The sequence below is a fragment of the Chrysochloris asiatica genome, unplaced genomic scaffold (genome assembly GCF_000296735.1).
Source record: "Chrysochloris asiatica unplaced genomic scaffold, ChrAsi1.0 scaffold00025, whole genome shotgun sequence".
NCBI lineage: Eukaryota > Metazoa > Chordata > Mammalia > Afrosoricida > Chrysochloridae > Chrysochloris > Chrysochloris asiatica.
The window spans coordinates 14,584,360-14,605,560 of record NW_006408543.1 but is presented as its reverse complement, the minus strand read 5'-3'; the positions used below and the strand labels follow the sequence as shown (position 1 = coordinate 14,605,560).

At 44.5% G+C, this 21,201-nt stretch overlaps 1 protein-coding gene across 1 annotated transcript in view; it reads right to left on the bottom strand.

Moving 5' to 3' along the window:
- PRIMA1 (proline rich membrane anchor 1) overlaps window positions 1-21,201 on the bottom strand; it is an 80,353-nt gene that overhangs the window by 11,167 nt on the left and 47,985 nt on the right. The window contains exon 4 of the mRNA XM_006839552.1: window positions 630-759. Coding sequence (XP_006839615.1) covers window positions 630-759 — 130 coding nt within the window. The remainder of the gene's footprint in view (window positions 1-629; window positions 760-21,201) is intronic.

Here is a 21,201-nt window from a genome sequence, read left to right as displayed (position 1 = left end):
CCTCATCTTTCTCCGGCGGAGCAGCTGGTAGTTTCGAACCGCTGACCTTAAGGTTCGCAGCCCGATTCGTAACCACTACGCTACCAGAGCTCCCTGATGTAGTTATTCTTATTTACATTTGACATATGCGGAAACTGAGCTCCAGAGAGGGAGAGTGCTTCCCTCCTGGTCACACAGCTGGGGTCGGAATTCAGATCTGATGCCAAAGCAACATGGTGCCTCCTGGTCATGGCTCCATCACCAAAACCCTGTGAGGATGGTTTCCATATTCCCAGGTTCTGAGCGAGCTCCATGTAGAGGCCAGACTGCATTGCCCTTGGCCTGGCATACAAGTGGAGTGCATCCAATGCTTGCTGAACTCAGCACCCAAAAAATCACAGGAGCATCATGTCTGCGATCAACCTTCAAACATTCCAGTGAAAGGGAAAAATGGACACTGCAAATGGAGCCAAACGCTGACAACTGTTGACGCAGGGTGAGGCTGGATGGAAGCTCATTACGCCTGCTTTCTGCTTCATGCATGTCTAACGATTATAATAGTTTGCAGGCACACACAATGGGGGTGCACAGGGGAGCATGGAGCCCGGCTGGGGCCATGCAGGGGCAGGGGTGGGGTGGGTGGCACTCACCTTTTAATGGCTTTGTAGCAGATAATGACAAGCACAGTCAAAAACACCAGGGAGGCACAGCACACAGCGATGGTGACCACCAGCCCCGACCACCAGCTCTCCTCAGCAGGACACGAGGTGGAGTTGGGAGCTGAAAGACAAGAGGCAGCTGAGTACCCCTGGACCAGCGAGTGGTTCAAGTGCATCTGATGCAGGACTGCCTGGTGACCCGAGACTGGGCTTCACCATCATTCATCACCAGGATGAAGCATCTGGCCTCATCTGCCATCCCCACCCTGCCTTGCAGTGGTGACATCATGGCTGGCCCCCTGCCAGACTGGTCCCCAAGCACCCCTCTCCTGGCCCTGGCGTTTCAAGAGCAGAGGTTAAGTGCTATGTCTCGACCATCCGTTCTCCCTGACCATGAGTTAGCTGACAGCAGGATCAGGCTTAATTTCCCATGAAAAATAACAGAGCATCTCATTCTCTCAGTTGAGGCATTAAATCCAGTCCTCTAGAGATGGGGTGGGGGTGGGGGGTAGGGAGCAGCATGGGCTCAGGAGGCTGTGGGAGGCGGGAAGGAACCTAAGAAGGGGAGTCCATCAACACTAGGTCCTTAAGTTAATTTCTTATAAGAGGCGGACTCTTCTTCCTGGATTTGGTCTGTATGGTGGATGTTCATTTTGTTCAGGGTGACTAAACTTTGGAAAAGTCATGGTGATCGATTGAATTGTGCCCTCCCTCCCCCAAGGATATGCTGAAATCTAAACCCCCCAATACCTGTGACCCTCACCTTGTTTGGAAATAGGGTCTTTGAAGACGGTATGGCAGTTCAAATTCACCAGTTGCTTCTCAGAAACCCTATACAGGATAGCTATGAGTCTGAACCAACTCGATGGAACTTAACAACAACAATCCTATGGAGTCCTGGTGTGGTGCTGTAGGATAAGCACTTTGAACCAAAAAGTCAGAGGTTCAAACTCACCAGCTGCTCCTCAGAAACCCTACACAGGGTTTCTTTGAGTCGAAACTGATTCGATGGCACTTAACAACAACAATAACAGAAATCCTGGTATGCTGCTTCAATATAAACACTCGACTGCAAGGCTGGTTTGAGCCACAAGGTCAGTGGTTCAAAGCCACCAGTCACTCCTCAGAAACTCTATACAGCATTTCTATGAGTTGGAACAGACTTGTAAACATTAATAACAACAATCCTATATGACTGAGTGGTGTTCTTATCAAAAGAAATCGGAGTGATGCAGTTACATGTCAGGGAACTTCCGGAGGGGCTAGAAGGTGGAAGAAACAGGAAGAACCCCCCAATGGAAATTTTAGAGAGACCATGGCTCTGTTAACACATTTAATTCTGACTTGTGGCCTTCAAAGCTGAGAGACAATTAAAGTGTGTGGTTTTAAGCCTCTCAGTGTATGGTATCTGCTTCCAGCAGCTCTACAACACTACCTTATCTGTCACAGATGAAGCATTTCATACTGCTGCCCCATAACCACTCAGTACATGGGTCCTGGGTGAACCTGCCCTCCCTGTCTAGTGCAGACTGTGTTGCGGGTACCCGTAGCCCAGGTATAAATGAGTCTTACAACACTTTGCTCTGGGTAAGCAGGACCCGCACCACACAGCACACAGCTGCATCCCAGAGAAGTGCCCAGAATGGCAAAAGGACTGGAAGAAGCAGAGGGTAGAGAGATGTGGGAGAGAATGGGGAGGGAGAAGGAAGCTGGGAAAAAGGAGAGAGGGAGAGGGGGCTAGAAGGAGAAAGACAGAGCTCAGGAAGTAGAAAGACAAGGAAAGGGGACGGGAAGGAGGGAGGCACTTATCAATAGACATAATTGGACACTATGCCCTAATCTGTGTCCACTCAATGACAGGCCATTAAAAGCACATATGGGGAGCAGGGATAACTTGCCAAAGGACACCCTGGATGACTTCATCACTGTCATCATCATCATCAAGGTGTAATTTACATCTAGTGAAGTGCACCCAGCTTATATGCCCATCTGACCAGCTTTGACCAACGTAAGTCTCACGTTCATTACATTTCTGTCATTTCTGTCACCCCAGGAAGGATACCTGTGCAACTTTCTAACCAATCTCTGTACCCTGAAGGCAAACCCTGTTCCGAGTCCAGAAACGAGGTTGACTAATTCTTGACCTTCATTTAAATGGAATCACGCAGTGTCTGTTCCTCTACTTCCTTTAATTAGCTAAGTGTTTTTGAGATCCGTCCAAGTTGGTGCATACTTTGGTACTTCCTGTTTTATGGTTGAGTAACAGGCCAGTGTAAGAATATACTACAATTTGTTTATCCATTCATCAGTTGAAGGAGGCCCAGGTTGTTTCCTGTTTTGGACTACTGTAAATAAAGCTACTATAAATAATTGCATACAAGTCCTTGTAGACATACCACCATAGTTCTTCTGCATAAACAACCTGAAGTGGGATTGCTGGGGCATACAGTATGGCGCTGGGGGTTAACGCGCTGTGCTGAAAAGTCAGTTTGAACCACAATGTGGAGAGGTTCAGGCTCACCAGCTGCTCCTTGGAAACTATACACAGGGTTGCTATGGGTCAGAACTGACTTGACGACGCTTAACAGCAACAACAACATGGTGTGTGTAAGATTAAACGTATTCCAGAACACTTAATTGTGCTCATGAGGAACCTGTACATAGCTAAGAGGCAGTCGTTGGAACAGAACAAGGAGCCACTATGTGGCTTAAAATCAGGAAAGATATGCTTCAGAGTTGTATTTTTTTCACCATACTTATTCAGTCTGTATGCTGAGCAAATCATTTTCAGAGTTGGATTATATGAAGAAGAACACAACATCAAGATTAAAGGAAGGCTTGTTAACAACTTGGGATATGCAGATGACACATTCTGGCTTGCTGAAAGTGAAGAGGACTTCAAAGACTATAGTCTTCAGTATGGATTACAACTCAATGTAAAGAAAACAAAAATCCTCACTACTGGAACTAATGAACAACATCTAAATAAAGAAAAAAATGAAGTTGTCAAGGATTTCATTTTACTTGGATCTGTGATCAACACTCGTGGAAGCAGCAGCCAAGATTTGCATTGAGCAAATCTGTTTCAAAGGACCTATTTAGAGTGTTAAAGAGTAAAGATGCCATTTTGAGGACTAAAGTGTGCCTGACCCAACTCATGGTATTTTCAATGGCCTCAGAGTCCTGATGTGGCACTGTAGGATCAGCACTGAACTGTTAACCACAAGGTTGGTGGTTCAAACTCACCAGCTGCTTCTTGGGAACCCTATATAGGGTTGTTATGAGTCAGAACTGACTAGATGGCACTTAACAACATCATATGCACGTGAGAACTGGACAATGGCTAAGGAAGATCGGAGAAGAATTGGTGCATTTGAATTACAGTGTTGGTGAAGAATATCGAAAGTACCATGGACTGCCAGAAGAACAAACAAATCTGTGTTAAAAGTACAGCCAGAATGCTCCTTAGAAAGGGAGGATGATGGGACTTTGTCTCACGCCTTTTGGATAAGTTATCAGGAGGGAACAGTTCCTGGGAAAGGGTGTCATGGTTGGTAAAGTGGAGGACCGGCAAAAATCATTGAAAACATCTAATGAGATGGACCAACACTGTGACAGTAACAATAGGTACAAACACAACACAACTGTGGGGACAGTGCAGGACCAGACAGTGATTTTTATTGTGCAAAGGACCACTATGAGACGGGCCAGCTAGATGTCACTTAATGATGACACATAATTCAAAATAAGGATAAACTCTAAAATAAAGAAAAAGAGGTTCAAAAGGATTCCCATTTTCCCTTATGATGACCTTCTTCAGAGCTATGAATCTCAAAAACAAAATCCTTCTTTCCAATTCCTCTCTTTGGGGCATCCCTACTTTGGCTAATTTTGCTGAGTGACTCAGAACAAGTGCAAGCCGACCATGCACTGGCCCCCAGCCTCATCTCATTTCTGAGGACAGTCATTGTAGGTTTGTAACAGTTCTGAGCAAGATCCCCGCCAGGGTCATACCTGCACCAAGAGGAATCTCACACCTTCAGCCAACGGCCCAGAAAAAGTGACCCAAATCTCCTGTTAATAATCATGGAGAATAAATCAACCAGGGACTAGTTCTCAACTAAGACCATCCCTACTCACTAGTGGGCCCCTAGGAATGGGGCATGGGTGTTGGTTATGCAATAAATGAGCCCAGGGGATAAAGATGTTAAACATCCTTCCAGGTAGAACTGTCCTTCTAATAAAAAGGCCAGCAGGGCCCCTGTTGAGACATTCCAACAACTTAAAATGGAAAGATTGATTCTGAGTTTCACTTGGAATCTGACTGTAAATTTCACACTTGGCTCTTTTTCATGATTTTTTCTTTATGTGTTCCATTAATGAAGGGAGCATTGTCTTTCTGTGGTTATTTTGTTTCAAAACACAGTTAATACTAAAAGCAGAGAGATGGTATTTGAGAACATCTTTCCATTTTCTTCTAGCAGGTATTTAGAGAGGGACTTTGTGAAAGCTGGTCTGAGGCATTAATCTGGATTTTGCTAAGAGAGCAGCTATTGTGTTCCAAGAATGCATCCTGATTTATCAGGGCTTGAGTCATTACATATCAGAATAGATCAGAGACCACTGGGGTTATAAGAAACTCAAGAGAATAAATATTGAGGCTCAGGATCAAGAGGCAGCTTTTCCCAGGATCAGAGCTGGGATCTGATCATTGGACTGCTGGCCAGGCCATCCCTGCCTAAACCTGCAACTCCCTCCCACTAGTGTGGCTAGAACCTCTATCCAGATGTGATAAAACCAGGGTTTCAAACTGGTTCAGAATGGTCCAGTCACGAATGACAAAAACAAGGGCAGCAAATATGCCACAGCGCAGCCAAATCGCTTGCTCCTCAGATTTTGACCTGAGTAGGAAACAAATTTTCCTACTGTTTTGAGATGCATTGGTAATTACTGGTGATGGAAAGAAGGCTGTAGATTCTGTGATAAAATTTTGCAAGACCCCAATGCCTAATTTATTACAAATACCTTTTTTAAAGAACATAAACTTCATATGCACAGACCTCACCAGATGGAATCACAGAAATGAAACTGACTACATCTGTGGGAAGAGACCACGGAGACGCTCAATATCATCTGCCAAAATAATGCCAGGGGCCGATCATCGATGGCTGAAGAAAATTAAAACAACTACACAAGAGCCAAAGTATCACCTGGAACATATCCCACCTGAATTTAGAGATCATCTCAAAAACAAATTTGATGCATTAGACACTAATGTCCGAAGATCAAAGAGTTATGGGATGACATCAGAACATCATACAGAAAGAAAACAAAAGGTCATTAAGAAGACAAGAAAGAAGAAAAACACCAAAATGAATGCCAAAAGAGATGCTGGGACTGCTCTCCAGTGTAGAGATGTAAAGCAAATGGAAGAAATGAGGAGGTAAAAGAGCTGAACAGAAAATTTCAAAGGGCCTCTCAAGAAGACAAAGCCAAATATTATAATGAATTCTTCAAAGATCTTGCAATCCTGAATGATCCTTTGGGCAAAATATTGAATGATGCAGAAAGCATCCAAAGAAGATGGCAGGTATTCACAGAGTCACTGTACCAAAAAGAAATGGTCAATGCCCAACCATTTCAAGAGGTACGATATGATCAAAAATTAATGGTACTAAATAAAGAAAGAAGTCCAAGCTGCAATGAAGGCACTGGCAGAAAACAAGCCTCCAGGAATTGACAAAATATAACTTGAAATCATGCAACAAACAAACTGAGGCAGGCATTCACTCCTTTATGCCAAGAAATTTGGAAGATACTTGGAAGTATTGGAAGAGGTCCTATTGGAAGAGGTCCATATTTGTGCCCATTACAAAGAGAGGTGACTCAATGGGATGTGGAAATCATTGAAAAACATCATTAATATCACATGTAAGTAAAAATTTGAGGAATATGATTCAAAACTGGCTGCAACACTGTCTTGACAGGGAACTACCAGAAATTCAAGTCAGATTCAGAGAAGGTGAAACTAGGGTATCATTGCTGATGTCCGATGGATCTTGGCTGAAAGCAGAGAATACCAGAAAGATGTTTACTTGTGCTTTATTGAATGTGCAAAGGCTTTTAATTGTGTGGCAAGTTATGGATAACTTTGTGAAAAATGTGTATTCCAGAGCATTTGATTGTCTTCATGAGGAGCCTGTATATAGACCAAGAGGCAGCCATTAGAGCAAAATAAGGGGATACTGAATGGTTTTGAATCAGGGTTGTGTCCTTTCATCATACTTACTCAATCTGTTTTCTGAGGAAATAATCTGAGAAACTGGATTATATGAAGAAGAACATGGCCTCAGGATTGAAGCCTGAAATATGCAGGTGATGTAACTTTACTTGTTGGAAATGGTGCAGAATTAAAATACTTAGTGACGAAGATCAAAGACCACAGCCTTCAGTATGGATTGCATTTCAATGTAAAGAAAACAAAAATCCTCACTACTGGAGCAATAAATACCATCATGATAAATTGAAATTGTCTAAGACTTCATTTTGCTCGGATCCATAGTCAACATTCATGGAAGCAGCAGTCAAGAAATCGAATGATGCATTGCATTAAGCAAATCTGCTGCACATGACCTCTTTAAAGTGTTCAAGTGCAAAGATACCAGTTAGAGAATTCAGGTGTGCCTGACCCAAGTCACCCTATACAGGATCGCTATGGGTCAGAACCAACTTGACAGCACTTCACAACAACAACAACAACAAATATGGATGTGAAAGTTGGACAATGAATAAAGAAGATCTTAGAAGGATTGATGCATTTGAGTTACGGGATTGAAAATGCATATTAAAAGTACCATGTGATTCCCAGAAGAAGAACTAATCTGTGTTGGAAGAAGTGCAGTCAGAATGCTTCCTGGAGGCAAAGATGGCAAGACTTGTCGCTCATACTTTGGACTTGTTATCAGGAAAGACCCGTCCCTGAAGAAGGACATCATGCTTGGTAAAGTGGAGGGTTAGTGAAAAAGAAGAAGACCACCAAAGAGATGGATTGGCACAGTGGCAGTAGCAATGGCACAGGACCGGGCAGTGTTTCATTCTGTTGTGCATAGAGTTGCTATGAGATGGAACTGACTTGTCAACACCTAGCAACACCAACAACAGGAAACAGACAGCAGTGCCCAATTTAAAGATGGCAGCCGAGTTTGAATGTGTGTTGGCTGCATTTTTGAGTAGGCACCACTGCCATAGATTTGGTTGCTATTCAAAACATATACTACCTTTATTTCTCTAGGCCATGGCTGAACTTGTTCAAAGTCCTGAATAAAACCTCCAACTCCATCCCACCTGGTCATGGCCAGACTTTCTCTATTCATGTGTGATAAGACTGCTTACCATGTGGGCAAAACAATGGATCATATTTGAGAAGATAACATCACAAAGATGCACATTCATTCATTCATTCATGCATCCACAGCTCTGTAATGAGCACTGTGCAATGGATGGATGGATGGATGGGTGGGTGGGTGGGTGGATGTAAGGAAGGACGGACGGACGGACGGATGGACGGGTGGATGGATGGATGGATGAATCAAACATTAGCTGTGCCTAGTACTAGATACCCAGGGGTTATTCCAAAGGTGATCAGGGCCTGAGTTGCTTTGCACAAGGGATCAGCAGTCTCCTACAGGAGAAGAGAAGGTACAGGTCACTAGTAAAGGAGGTGCCAGGTCATTTGTGCTAACGTGTTTCAGAGGTGAGGGTGATGCCTTATGAGAGGCAGGTGGTCAGATGGGGAAGGCTGAGACAACCTAGAGAATGTCCAGTCCCTGGAACAAGGCTGCCAAAGCTGTCTCCTTTGTCATTCCTCTTGCTCACAGCCGAGACTCTGCAAACCCAAGAGAAGGCAGGCACAGTCATGACATCATAGGGGCCATAACCTCCTCTCTCTTGAGACTCAGTGAGCTTTTGTCTGCTGCAAGCACTAAACACTCATGATACTTGTAAAGACAAGGAGACTGGCCACCTGAGAGAGTAATTTAGAACCACTCAGGCCCAGTGTTGCTTTATAAGTTAAGAAATATGAGTACATCCTTAAAGGCTTATGGGTGGGACTTATGCACCAGGCCAAGGCAGGGTGACAGGGACCTGATTTTCCCTCCCACTTGAAATCTCTATGAAACATACAAAATATAGAAAATAATGAATTTCAAAACAGTGGCCATCAGGCAATGAAAAAGACAAACAGATGAGGTAAGTCCTATGACTGCTCTAGCTTACTTCCTCCAGTGCGTTTCCACAGAGTGGTGCAGGAGGGAGAATCCCAATAGGGGCCAGCAGACTAGCTAAACTGGGAGGTGAAACTGTGAGTCCTGGGAGACCTGAGCAGTGGGAGGTTTCCAGACAGAATAGCAGAGAAGAGCGTGCAATAGAGAGGGGACTCTGGAGATCTGCATAGGGTCCCCCTCAAACTTTTTGCAGACTATTCATTAGCACAAGGAACCCTAATACCATAGCGGATTATGAGCTGGTTTGCTAATTGCAAGGTCAGTAGTTCTAATCTACCAGTCACTCCACAGAGAGAAAGATGAGGATTTTGGCTCTTGTAAAAAATTTACAGCCTCAGAAACCCTATACCGGGTTGCTATGAGTTGGAACTCACTGTACGGCACATCACCACCACCACTGACCACCAAATGCATGTGAAGAAACTACCCAGGGTCGGGGAAAGAACCATCTGGAAGCATCAGAGATAACACTGTCTGCTCCTTATATAGGGCTATCGTTAGCCAGACTGACCAGTCTCAATAGTCATGGGACACTGGGTACACTACACAGAAGGGTCTTGCCTCAGTAGTGGGGAATAATTTACCCTAGCTTGAGGATAGAGTTCCTGGTGGGGCAAACAGTTAAGTGCTCTGCTACAAACTGAGTGGTTGGAAATTTGAATCCACCCAGAAGTGGTTTGCATCTAGTTCTGAAAGATCACAGCCACTGAAAAAACCTTTGGTTCTACTCTGAAATATAAGTGGTTGCCATCAGTTGAAATTGTCTTGATGGTAACTGCACCTAACAAATGTCACAAACAACACCTGAGTGGTGTAAGTGTTTTCAAGTAACTTAACTGTGTCACAGAACAAAGCTCAAAACTATTTCTATTATTGTTAGGTGTCTTCGAGTTGTTTCCGACTCACAGTAACCCAATGTACAATAGAATGAAACAGCCCAGTCCTGTGCCAATTTAACCCATTGTTGCAGCCACTGTGTCAATCCATGTCATTGAGAGCCTTCCTCTTTTTCTCTGACCCTTTATTTTACCAAACATGATGTCCTTCTCCAGGGACTGGTTCCTCCTGATCACATGTCCAAAGTATGTAAGACCATGTCCTGTCATCCTCCTGTATTCTGGTTACACTTCTTCCAAGGCGATTTGTTTGTCCTTTTGGCAGTCTGTGGTACTTTAAATTTGGTGATATTCTTCACGAGCACCATAATTCAAAGGCATCGATTCTGCTTTGATCTTCCTTATCCATTGTCCAGCTTTCTGATATATATGAGGCAATTGAAAATACCATGGCTTGAGTCAGGCACACCTTTGTCCTCAATGTGACATCTTTGCTTTTTCATACTTTAAATAGGTCTTTTGCAGCAGATTTGCCCAATGCAATATGTCATTTAAGACTATTTCTAGGAACACTCAACAAGATAAAATTCACAATGTCTGCCATATAATAAAAAATTACTAGGCATGCAAAATACAGGAAATATGATTCATAATGGAGATAAATCAGAGTTGATTGGAACTGCCACAGATGTTAAAATCAGCAGACAAGAATATTAAAACCATTACAAGTGTATTCCACATGTTTAAAAGTTAAGTTCAGCCCAGCCCCCCAGATCTTAGTTTCTAAATACTATGTTCCAATTGTAACTAGAAGCACTCTTGACAAAATGGCTAGCTGTAGGGTGGGTATGAGCAAACACAAGATGGGTCTGGGTATGAGAAAGGAAGGTAGTGTCCAAAACACAAAAGGACTGGACATGTCAAAGGGACAGGGGCTCACCTGAAAGAGCTCTCAATAACCAAAGCTGGACATTATGACTTTTGTTACTCATGACTATCTGCTCCTGTAATGACTGACACCCAGAAACCCTCAGGAGCAATTCTGCTCTTTCCTGTAGGGTTGCTCTGAGCCAGAATTGACTTGATGGTGATTGTTTTTTTGTTGAGTTTTTATAAATAATTCAGTGGATACAAAAAATGCGGAAAAGGAGATAGATTTACCTTACCAAAGAATCCCATGATGTGGAGCTTAATTCTGCATCCCCTAGCCACTTGAGTTGTTGTTGTTGTTGTTGTGTGCAGTTGAGTTGGTTCTGACTCCTAGCAACCCTGTATAAGGTTTCCAAGGAGGAGCTAGTGGGTTTGAAGAGCTGACCTTGCAATTCGCAGTCCAGTGCTGATCCTACAGTGCGACGCCAACCACTTGAGAAAGGTCTAGAATTAGGGACTCACTTCCAAAAATCAAGAGTAGAGAGAAATAAAAGCACAAAATTGACTGTGGAGAATCCCAGCAGGCACTACCTTTGCCAACCAATGATATTGACATCTCTAGTGATGTCATGTGGGTATCACTCATCCTTTGATGTAATGTTATGAGAGGGGTATTTCACCTACTCTGTCTTCTTTCCAACCAGTAAATAATCGCAGTCTAATTATGAAAACATCAGACAAAACTAGATTGGAAGCATTCTTATCTGATACCCAGCCAGTATTCCTCAAGACTTCCATGGTCGTGGAAAACAAGGAAAGATTGAGAAACTATCACAGCTAGATTTTGTTATTGCTGTGTGCTGTTGAGTTCATTTCCAGCGCAATGACCTGTGTATGGTTTCAGAGAGCGGTTGGTGGGTTTGGACTACCAATATTGCTATTAGTATGGCTAGTAGTCCAATGTTTATCCTACAGTGCCACACCAGAACCCACAGCTAGAGCTGTTGTTCTTGTTGTTAGGTGCCTGTAAGTTGGTTCTGACTCATAATGAGTGTATAAACAGCAGAACAAAACACTGTCCAGTCCTGCACCATCTTTACAATTGTTATGTTGGAGCCCATTGCTGCGGCTGCTATGTCAATACCCATAGTGGATCCTCCTCTTTACCAAGCATGATGTCCTTCTCTAGGTCCCTCCTGATAACAGGTCAAAAGTATGAGCAACAAAGTCTCACCATCCTGGATCTGAAGGAATATTCTGGCTGTACTTCTTCCAACTTTGTTCCTCTGACAGTACATGGCACATTTATATATACATATATAATGTTTTATTGTGAATTATGTGATAGTTTACATGGGAGAATATTAGTTTTACATTCATTCTGTCGTATATCATTTCATTGCCAGTACATGGTACTTTTAATATTCATCTCCAGCACCATAATTCAAATGTATCAATTCTTCTAGTCTTCCTTATTTATTGTCCAACTTTAACATGCATATGTGGTGACTGAAAATACCATGGTTTGGGTCAGGCATACTTTAGTCTTCAAACTGACATCTTTGTTCTTAAATACTTTAAAGAAGTCTTGTGCAGCAGATTTGCCTAACGTAATACGTCATTTGATTTCTTGACTGCTACTTCCATGAGTGTTGATAGTGGGTTCAAGCAAAATAAAGTCTTTGACAACTTCAATTTTTCTCTATTTATCATGATGTTTTTAACTGCTCCAGTGGTGAGGGTTTTTGTTTTCTTTATATTGAGGTGCAACCCATACTGGAGGCTGTGGTCTTTGATCTTTATCAGTAAGTATTTTAAGTTCTCCTTGCTTTCAGCAAGCAGGGTTGTATCATTTGCATATCACAGGTTGTTAATGAGTCTTTCTCCAATCCTGATGCCACACTCTTCTTCATAGGATCTAGCTTGTCCCAATTATGTGCTCAGAATACAGACTGAATAAGTATGGTGAAAGAATATAACCCTGGTGCACAACCTTCCTGATTGTAAACCTTTCAGTGTCTATGTACAAGTTCCTCATGAGAACAATTAAGTGTTCTGAAATACGTATTCTTCACAATGTTAACCATAGCTTATCATGTTCCACACAGTTGAAAGCCTTTGCATAGTCAATTAAGCACAGGTAAACATCTTTCTGCGAACCTTAAAGTCAGCGGTTCGAAACTCCCGTAAAGATTTACACCCTCGGAAACCCTGTACAGGGTCGCTATGGGTCAGAATTGACTTGACGGCACATAACAACAACAACAACAACAACCTCTTTCTGGTATTCTCTTTCAGCTAAGCTCCATCTGATGTCAGCAGTGATATCCCTCATTCCACGTCTTTCTCCAAATCTGGCTTGAACCTCTAGCAGTTCCTTGTCAATGCAATGTTGCAGTCATTTAAAAATTATTTTTAACAAAATTTTACTTGCATGTGGTATTAATGGTATAGTGCCTGACGATTTCCCATTCTGTTGGGTCCCTCTCTTTGGAATGGATACAAATATGGAGCTCTTCCAGTAAGTTGGCCAGGGTAGTGGTAACAGTCTTCCAAATTTCTTGGCATAGATAAGTGAGTGCCTCCAGTACCGCATCAGTTTGTTGAAGGATTTCAATTTGTATTCCATCAATTCCCAGAGTCTTGGTCTTTACCAATGCCTTCAATGCACCTTGGACTTCTTCTTTCAGTATCATTGGCTGAAAAAACCCCAAAACTCTCCAAATTTGATTGAAAAAGAAACTCACAAGCCCATAAAACTAAAAAACCCTAATCACAAAAAGCCTGAAGAAAGACACACCCAGGTACACTACAATTAAATGACTCAAAGTCAGGGACAAACACTTACTCCTAAGCCCAGGATATTATATACACAGAGGAACAAAGGAAAAAAACAAATTTCTTAATACAAACAATGCAAGGGAGAATACAGGGGAGCTATTCTCTCTGAACTACTGAAAGGTACTTAGAATTTTATACCTAGCAAAAAATCTTTCAAAAAATGAAGGCAAAATAGAGAATTTTTTTTTCAGTGTACTCATTTATTAAATAGCAATACTGATGCCAATCTTACATGGTTGTTGTGAAGACTAAATGAGATAATATATTATGCATCAAAATAGTGCTAAAAAACCATAGAACTTTTTATTAAACAAAAATATCAAAATGCGAAGCTATTGTTTATTGACATATCCCACATCTACATCTATACAATTTGAAGGCGGTGTTTCCATCTCTGTAACTCATCCCCAAACACTTCTGTGCTCTTCAATTTACACATCAAAATGGCAGTTTGGGCATTCTTGAGGGATTTAATGCATGTTCCTTCTTGATGTTGAGTTCAGGAAAAAGAAAGGGAAAGATCAGGGCTACACGGTGGATGGAGTAAGGTTTTCCAATGCAGTTCTCGCAGGACAGTCCTGGGTACCCTTGAAGAATAAGCAAGTGCATTGTCATGATGAAAAAAATTTTTCTTGTTGCAATTGCCCTGGCCTTTCTCTCACCAATACAGTTTGTAACTTTCTCAAAACGTCTTCATAAACCCCCATGCATGCCCTTTGAGAAAATCTGTCAAGTTTACCCTTTGGAATCCCCCGCAAAACAGTCACCATTACTTTCTGAGTTGACCTCTTGTCCTTGAATTTAACTGGTCCAGCAGATCCCCCTTGTAAGCTACTACTTTGGTGGGACCTGGATGCACTCTGGATCACTCTGGTAAACCCAAGAGTCATCCCCGGTCACAATTTGTTCCATAAAGTCTTCATTAGCTTCAGTCTTGTTTCAAAGGCTGATGGAAAGACCAGCTATTTGACTTAGTTGATTCCTGAGCAACGTTTTTGGGACTCATCCAGCTGAAAGCTTGCTGCGGCCAAGATGTGCGTTTAAAATAGAAAATGCTGAGCCACATAAGATCCCAACTTCAGTAGCTATTGCATCCATGGTAATTCGATGATCGTCTTCCACTAGTTTCTGGACTTCAGCCATAGTTTCTTCATTTGTTAATGTTAACAGTCTTCCTTCTCTTGGTTCATCTTTGAGGTCTTCCTAACCTTCCTTAAATCGCTTGATCCATCTAAAAATTGTTGTTTCATGTGTGCTAGCATTCCAATAAACTTGGTGCAAAGCTTCAATGATTTGGGAAGATGTTCATTTGAGTTTTGTTAAAAATTTGATATGTGCCCTGATCTCAAGATTGCTTTTTTCCATGGCACAAAATGTATCCTTTTTTGGGAAGGAACTCTAAAGAGACTAAGACAAGTGTATTACTAAGAGAACTGGATCACACACAAATGTTTAAATGCACTTTGGAATAAAATTGTTTACATATAAACTAGAACTCAAGTAGCAATAGTTTCTTTTGACTTACCCTCGTACAAGTAACAGTTTTAAAACTTATGACAAGGGACAGAAGGGTAATTTTCTACTAATTGCAATGAAATCTTCACTTGATTCAATGAGCCACAAGCACTTAAAACCCAGGAACCTTCAGCAACTTGTCCTTAGCCAGTCCGATCTTCTTAAACGCCTTCACTAGTTTCTTTTTATTATAATCATCAGTGATTCCTTGGACAGTAGTAAGGGTCTTCCTTACATTCTGCTGATGAATTCTTACATGGATATAGTCCTCAGTCCCAGCAGGAGGCAGGTCATCACCCTTACTTGTATCAGCAAAGGAGTCGAAAGAGTGGAGGTTTTGGATAGTGGGCATACGATGATTCCTTTTCCTCAGTGGAAAAGGCCTGTGGAAGGCGGCAGCAGAGAAGACGGTAGAGGGAAATGAATTGTCAGGAAACAAGAGATTTGAGGGGTACCCAGCAGAGACCTTACCTGTGGCTCAGTAACGGGGAGGTGGCGGGGAGTGGGCCCAGGACAAAATAGAGACTTTTTAAAGCTGAAGTAATTCATCACCAAGCACTCATGTAGCCCCCAAACTCTACTGCAGACAGTTTCAAAAGCTAAATTTTACAAATTTTTACTGAACAGCTAATCTGTGCTAGGCTCAGGAACACTGAAAGTCAAAAAGACAAGTGCTTCTTCCTCCAATGGAACTTTGAGAAGAGTGGAAGAAACTGATATCAAACAAGTATATAATTACACATTGTGGCAATTACTTAAAAAGAAATGGAAAAAATGGTTAAGATACCTCCAGAAAGACCTGGGAAAAAGTCAGGTGGAGGGGTAACTTCAAATGCACCCAACTGAGGAGTTCAAAGAGATTGAGTTCTGTGGATGGCTTTAACTTGTTGATTTGCTTATAGTCCAGTATTCCAGTAGAACTACGTGCGGTCACGCAAACACCTGGCTGTTCTCAGTGACAAATGCCTTCCCCATATTCCTCTCAGGGGGCTTTGTGGCATCATGAGGTAACTGTGTCAATGTTCTTGTGGGTACCGGAAGGAACCGCAATTCTTTATGGAATGACTACTTCAAGGCCCTGTGTAGTGCTGTAGGGTAAGCACTAGACTGCTAAAAGCAAGGGCAGCGGTTCAAACCCATCAGCCAGTCCTAGGAGCAGGCTTGTTACGAATTGAAACCACTTGATGGCACTCAATAACAACAAGTATTACTATTCCAAGACATTCTACTAGGCACAGTGGTGTGTAAGTCAGTTAGAGTCTCCTTTTGTAAGTGAGGAAACTAAGGCAATCCAGCCAGTCAAACCCACTTCTGTTGAGTCGATTCGGACTCAGAGTGACCCTGCAGGACAGAGCGGGACGACCCTGTAGGGTTTCTGAGGCTGTACATCTTTATGAAAGCAGAGACCTTCATCTTCTCCCAGGGAGTGTCCAGTGGGTTCCAAACTTTTGGTGAGCAGTCCAGTGCTTAACACAAGCTTGCTGTGTTTCCAAGGCTCCTTCTTGCAACGGTATTCATCAGTTTTCTATATGACCTGGGCAGCCGGCCACTTCCCTCTCCTCATCAGTAGTAGCTAGGCCTCAGAAGCTATGCCCAAGAGACGCTGACTGACGGTAAGAAGTGAGCGAGGGATGAATGAGTCCAAGAGACAGAAGTGGGCTGGAACCCATCTCTGTTCTGACAAAGCGACGTGGTTCTTGGAAGAATGCTGTGATAGCCTTGTTCCTGGGTCTACAATCACTTCTCCGTATGACAACGGAGAGCCCGGCTTTGCCTATGGCGTGGCCTCTTGATCCACCTCCATTAGCTCTTGTGGTTTCAATTTCTTAAGCTCTAGACACTGCTGCTGACCAACATGTCCCATTTCATGACAATAGTAAAACATCTGTTTTGCACGTTCATCATGTATGTCTGGCTGACAACGAAGGCTGAGGTGCAAGGTGAGAGCAGCGCTGGTTGTCACTGTGGAAATGAGGTGTCAACGTGGCTGGGCCTCGGTGGCTTCACTAGACTTCTCTCCTAACTTTCAGAGTCTTTGGTGACTCATGCCCACACAGGAGGTGAAACTGCTATGCACTCAATTGGTCGGGTGAGGAGGGGCCCGATGTTTTCAAAGGCAGTTGCTCCCTCTGCTTCTTGCTTCATCAGTGGTCCAGCTGCCAACTCATCAAATGATGACCACCATGGGCAACAATGGAGCCCAACTCGTCCCAAGGGGAGGCTGCTCTTGGTCCCTGAGCTGTACAGGTGGGTCTTTGTCAGTGAGCACACATCTATGAACATGCTTCCCCAAACAAAACACAAGTTGAGCCTTCACTTGACTGAGGTCAGGAGCTGGCTGGGCTGGGAGTCATTGATTTGTCTTGAGTTAGTGACCTGATGGGTAGTCAACATTAGTGTCTCTCAGGCACTGTGCCCAGGATTGGGAGCAGAGTCAAATTGAGTCACACAATCCCTGCTCCTATACCAGGCACCGTTAGTCTAAAGTCCTTAGTGTTGGTAGGGTCCCACTCTGGACCATCCCCTGCTGCCCACAGGAAAGGGTCTGTGGGGAAACTGTCTAGCACATCTTTTTCAAAGGAAGGAGACTAACCATCTCAGTGTATTTCAGAGTATGTTTGTGCTTTGTCTTAGTTACCTTAGTTACCTTAGTGGTTGAGTAGATTCTGACTCATGGAAATTGATAGGACAGGATAGAACTGCCCCATTGGAGTCCTGCTGTGGTATTGTAGGATCAACTCGACCACAAGGTCTGCTTGAACCAAAAGGTCAGCGTTGTTCAAACACACCAGTTGCTCCTTGGAAACCCTATACAGGGTCGTTATGAATTGGAACTGACTCAAGGGCACTTAACAACAACAACAGAGGTTTTCTAAGGCTGTAATCTTTGTAGAGAAGTCCTGGTGTGGAGCTGTGGGTTAATGCACTGGACTGCAAAGTTGGTTTGAACCACAAGGTCAGCGGTTCAAACTCACCAAGCTGCTCCTTGGAAACCCTATACAGGTCAGAACGGACTCGACAACTGTTCTTAAAAACAACTACAATTCTTGTGGAAGAAGACTGCCTCACCTTTCTCTCTGGTGGGTTCACACTACCCACCTTTCAGTGTTTACCCATCACACCACCAGGCTTCCATCCATAGACATAGGGGCTAAGAGTCGACCACAAATTTTGGAGGGACACAAAGAACCATCTTTTCCCTTTGCTTTGCTTTGGTGCTGCCCCACCCTTGCTTCTGCCGGGTTGTCTGGTACAGACCCACTGTCCACATAGTAAAAAAGGGTTGGGTGGGGGAAGGACCTCCAGCCCCACCCCCACACAGGCTCCCATTGTCTCCTGAAGACAAGAGACCAGTTTTCCTGTCAGCCGCTGTCCATTCAAGGACACAGGCACCAATGGGGAGATCCGTGCCAGGACGTCCACCCTCCAATGGGGCCAGCCCGAGTGTGGGGCAACGCTCTCATTTCTTACTCCAAAGGTACCAGAAGACATGGTCTGGGCTTTAAAAACACAGATACCAGATCTGAACTTGCTAATTTATGCAAACCTCTGAAAAAACCTTTCTCCTTAGGAGCTGCTGCAGATGAAAAGTTTTATTCATCTGTGTCTCAGCTCAGGGACCTTCCACCCCCTCCCCCAAAGACCATCCCCCTTTCATGTCTTCCCAGATCCATTCCCCAGCAGGTGATTCCCACAGCAGGATGCCCTGGGCATGAATCCCCTGGGCACACTTAGAAGACAGACAGAAGGACACATTCAGTCCTGGGAGCCCCTTAGCAGCCTGCCTTCTCTAGATACAAGGACATGCCCTCCTCTATTCTATCGGAAGGAAGCATGTTGCAGACACTATAACTTAAATGGGATGGGGTCCCAGGCTCTAGCCCTGGGGAGGGGAAGGTTGCTGATTGCCACAGGAGTGATGAGAGGTATGGCTGTTTGGGATGACCTGTCTCCTGTCCACCACCCCTCTGGTAGTCCTGTGGGACTCTCCCATGGCCTCCCATTCCCCATCTGGTAGCCCCATGGCATTAGTCAGTGGATTGTGAGGGCCTGCTGAGGGCCCAGCCATCATTAGTCACATTCATCCACCATTGGTGGAAACTGTTGATCATGGAAGAATATAAAGTCACTGAGACACCCAGGGCTCCGGGAGTGCCTGAGCTGCAAAGGTTGGCCACCTCCATGGACACAGGAAGGACCTGGCCTATCTCATTCCCAGGTTCCAACCTCATCTCTAAAACTGCCTTCCTGCCCTCAGCCTCTTCTCACCCCCACCCCAGCCTGAGCATCTGGCAGTAAGTAACCTCTTCAACACCCCTGACCCTCTCAACCTCCCCGCCTTCCCAGTCCTCTCATCCCAGGGGCCCTCCCTACCAATCAGCATTCCCTCTGTTCTCCCCCAGCCCTGAAGCTAGCTGGTTAAACACCAACTCTGGGGCATCTCCTGAGACCCCCTTCACCTGCCCTTCCTCTCCATGCCTCCAGACCTCGAGGGTCTTGCTGGGTTATCAAGGTCAGCCTCACCACCTGCTGGTCTCTCCTCTCTGGGAACCCCCACTTCAGCACGAATAAACCCATGGGCTTTGGATCAGAAGAGAACTTGGAGCTAAAATCTCGGGTCTGATCTTGGGTAATCATTGCATCTCTAATTTATTCTGTTTGTTCCATTATAAATTGGGGGAATATAAGGGTCAATTGAGGGGTGCAGTTAGAGAACAGACACTCCTCAGCTCCTCTTTATATCCCTTCGTCTCTCCCTAGAAGGACCCCAATTCTCCTCCTGTGTCCCCCACTCTCCACAGGGTCCAGCCTAGGAGGTGGGTTCCCCAGGCCTTGACTGCTAACTTATTCAGAGTGGACACGTGATCTCATTCTGGCCTATGACATGAGAAGAAAGTGTGCTGGGATTTTCACACAGGAAGTAGCAGGTCTGCCCCCTGGTACACTGCTGTATCCTCCTTCACCCTCAAAGAGAGACTCTTCAGAGGACTGAGGCTGCAGGGATGTGGGGTGGGTGGACCTCAAGATGAAGAAAGGTGGTCCAGGTCCAGCTCAAGAGGGTGGCATTTGAGAGAAGACTGGAAGGAAGTGAGGAGCTCATCAGGCCGATATCAGGAGACAAATGTTGGTTAGCAAGAGCAGCAAGAGTGAAGCCAGAGCTGGTAGGAGTGGGCCTGTCAGGTCTGAGAAGAACAAGGAGGTCCGTGTGGCAGACGGGCAGGAGACTGTGAGAAGAGCATGATAAAGACTCACGTGTTTACAAAGGGAAGCCAGGTGTCACTGGAGGGTCTCAGGTGCTGTATGTGTGTGGTGGGGGTGAAGGAAGCCTGGGGAGACCTATTGGGAAGTGGGTAATTCAGGAAAGAGATGGCGGTGGGTCAGGCTGGACCGTCAGCAGTGGAGGTGGTAAGAACAGAGCAGATTCTGGGTGTTTTGAGGTCAGGGGTATTTGCTGAGAGAGTAGATGTGAGGGCAAAAATCAGAGAGGAGTTAAGGATGTCTCCAAGGACTTGGGAGTGAATGGGTGGAAGGATGGAATGGTCATCAAGGGAAGGGATGATTGCGGGGACAGGTTAGGAGTTTCTGGAGGCCATTTTGAAATACTTACTACATGTCAAGGGAAATGGTGAGCAGGCAGCTGGCATTAGACCCTGAGTTAGAAGTGTGGTCTGGGCTGGAACATCCATCTGACAGGTGTCAGCACTGAGTGCCAAGACTGGATGAGATTTTCAAGGGTGGGTTCAGACAGAGAGAAGAGGGTCCAGGCCTGAGCCCAGGTGTCTGCACATGAAGTTGAGGCTGCCGAGTGGAGAGTCAGAAAGACCTGCAAGGGAGGGGCCGAGGCCTCTTGGAGTCCCATAACCAAGTCAGGAAAGGACTTTAAGGAGAACAGACAACCAACTAGGCCCAACAGAGCTGACCAGTTGATCCAGTACAGTGAGGGCTGACGGCACACCATGACAGGTGGGGCTAGATCCTTGGAGGAGCAGCAGGGGCGTCACTGGTGACCATCACAAAAGAGGTTTTGGGGGAACAGTGGGAGGAATCCTGGGTGGAGACTGTCTATGAGAGAAACAGAAACAGCCAGTAGGTATGACTTCTTGACGGAGTTTTGCTGCCAAGTTGGGGCAGCCACATGGAGCTGAGCTGGTTGGAGAATGGACAAGGGAAGATGCTTAACAGTGGGTTAAATAGGGTGTGTGTATGTGTGTGTGA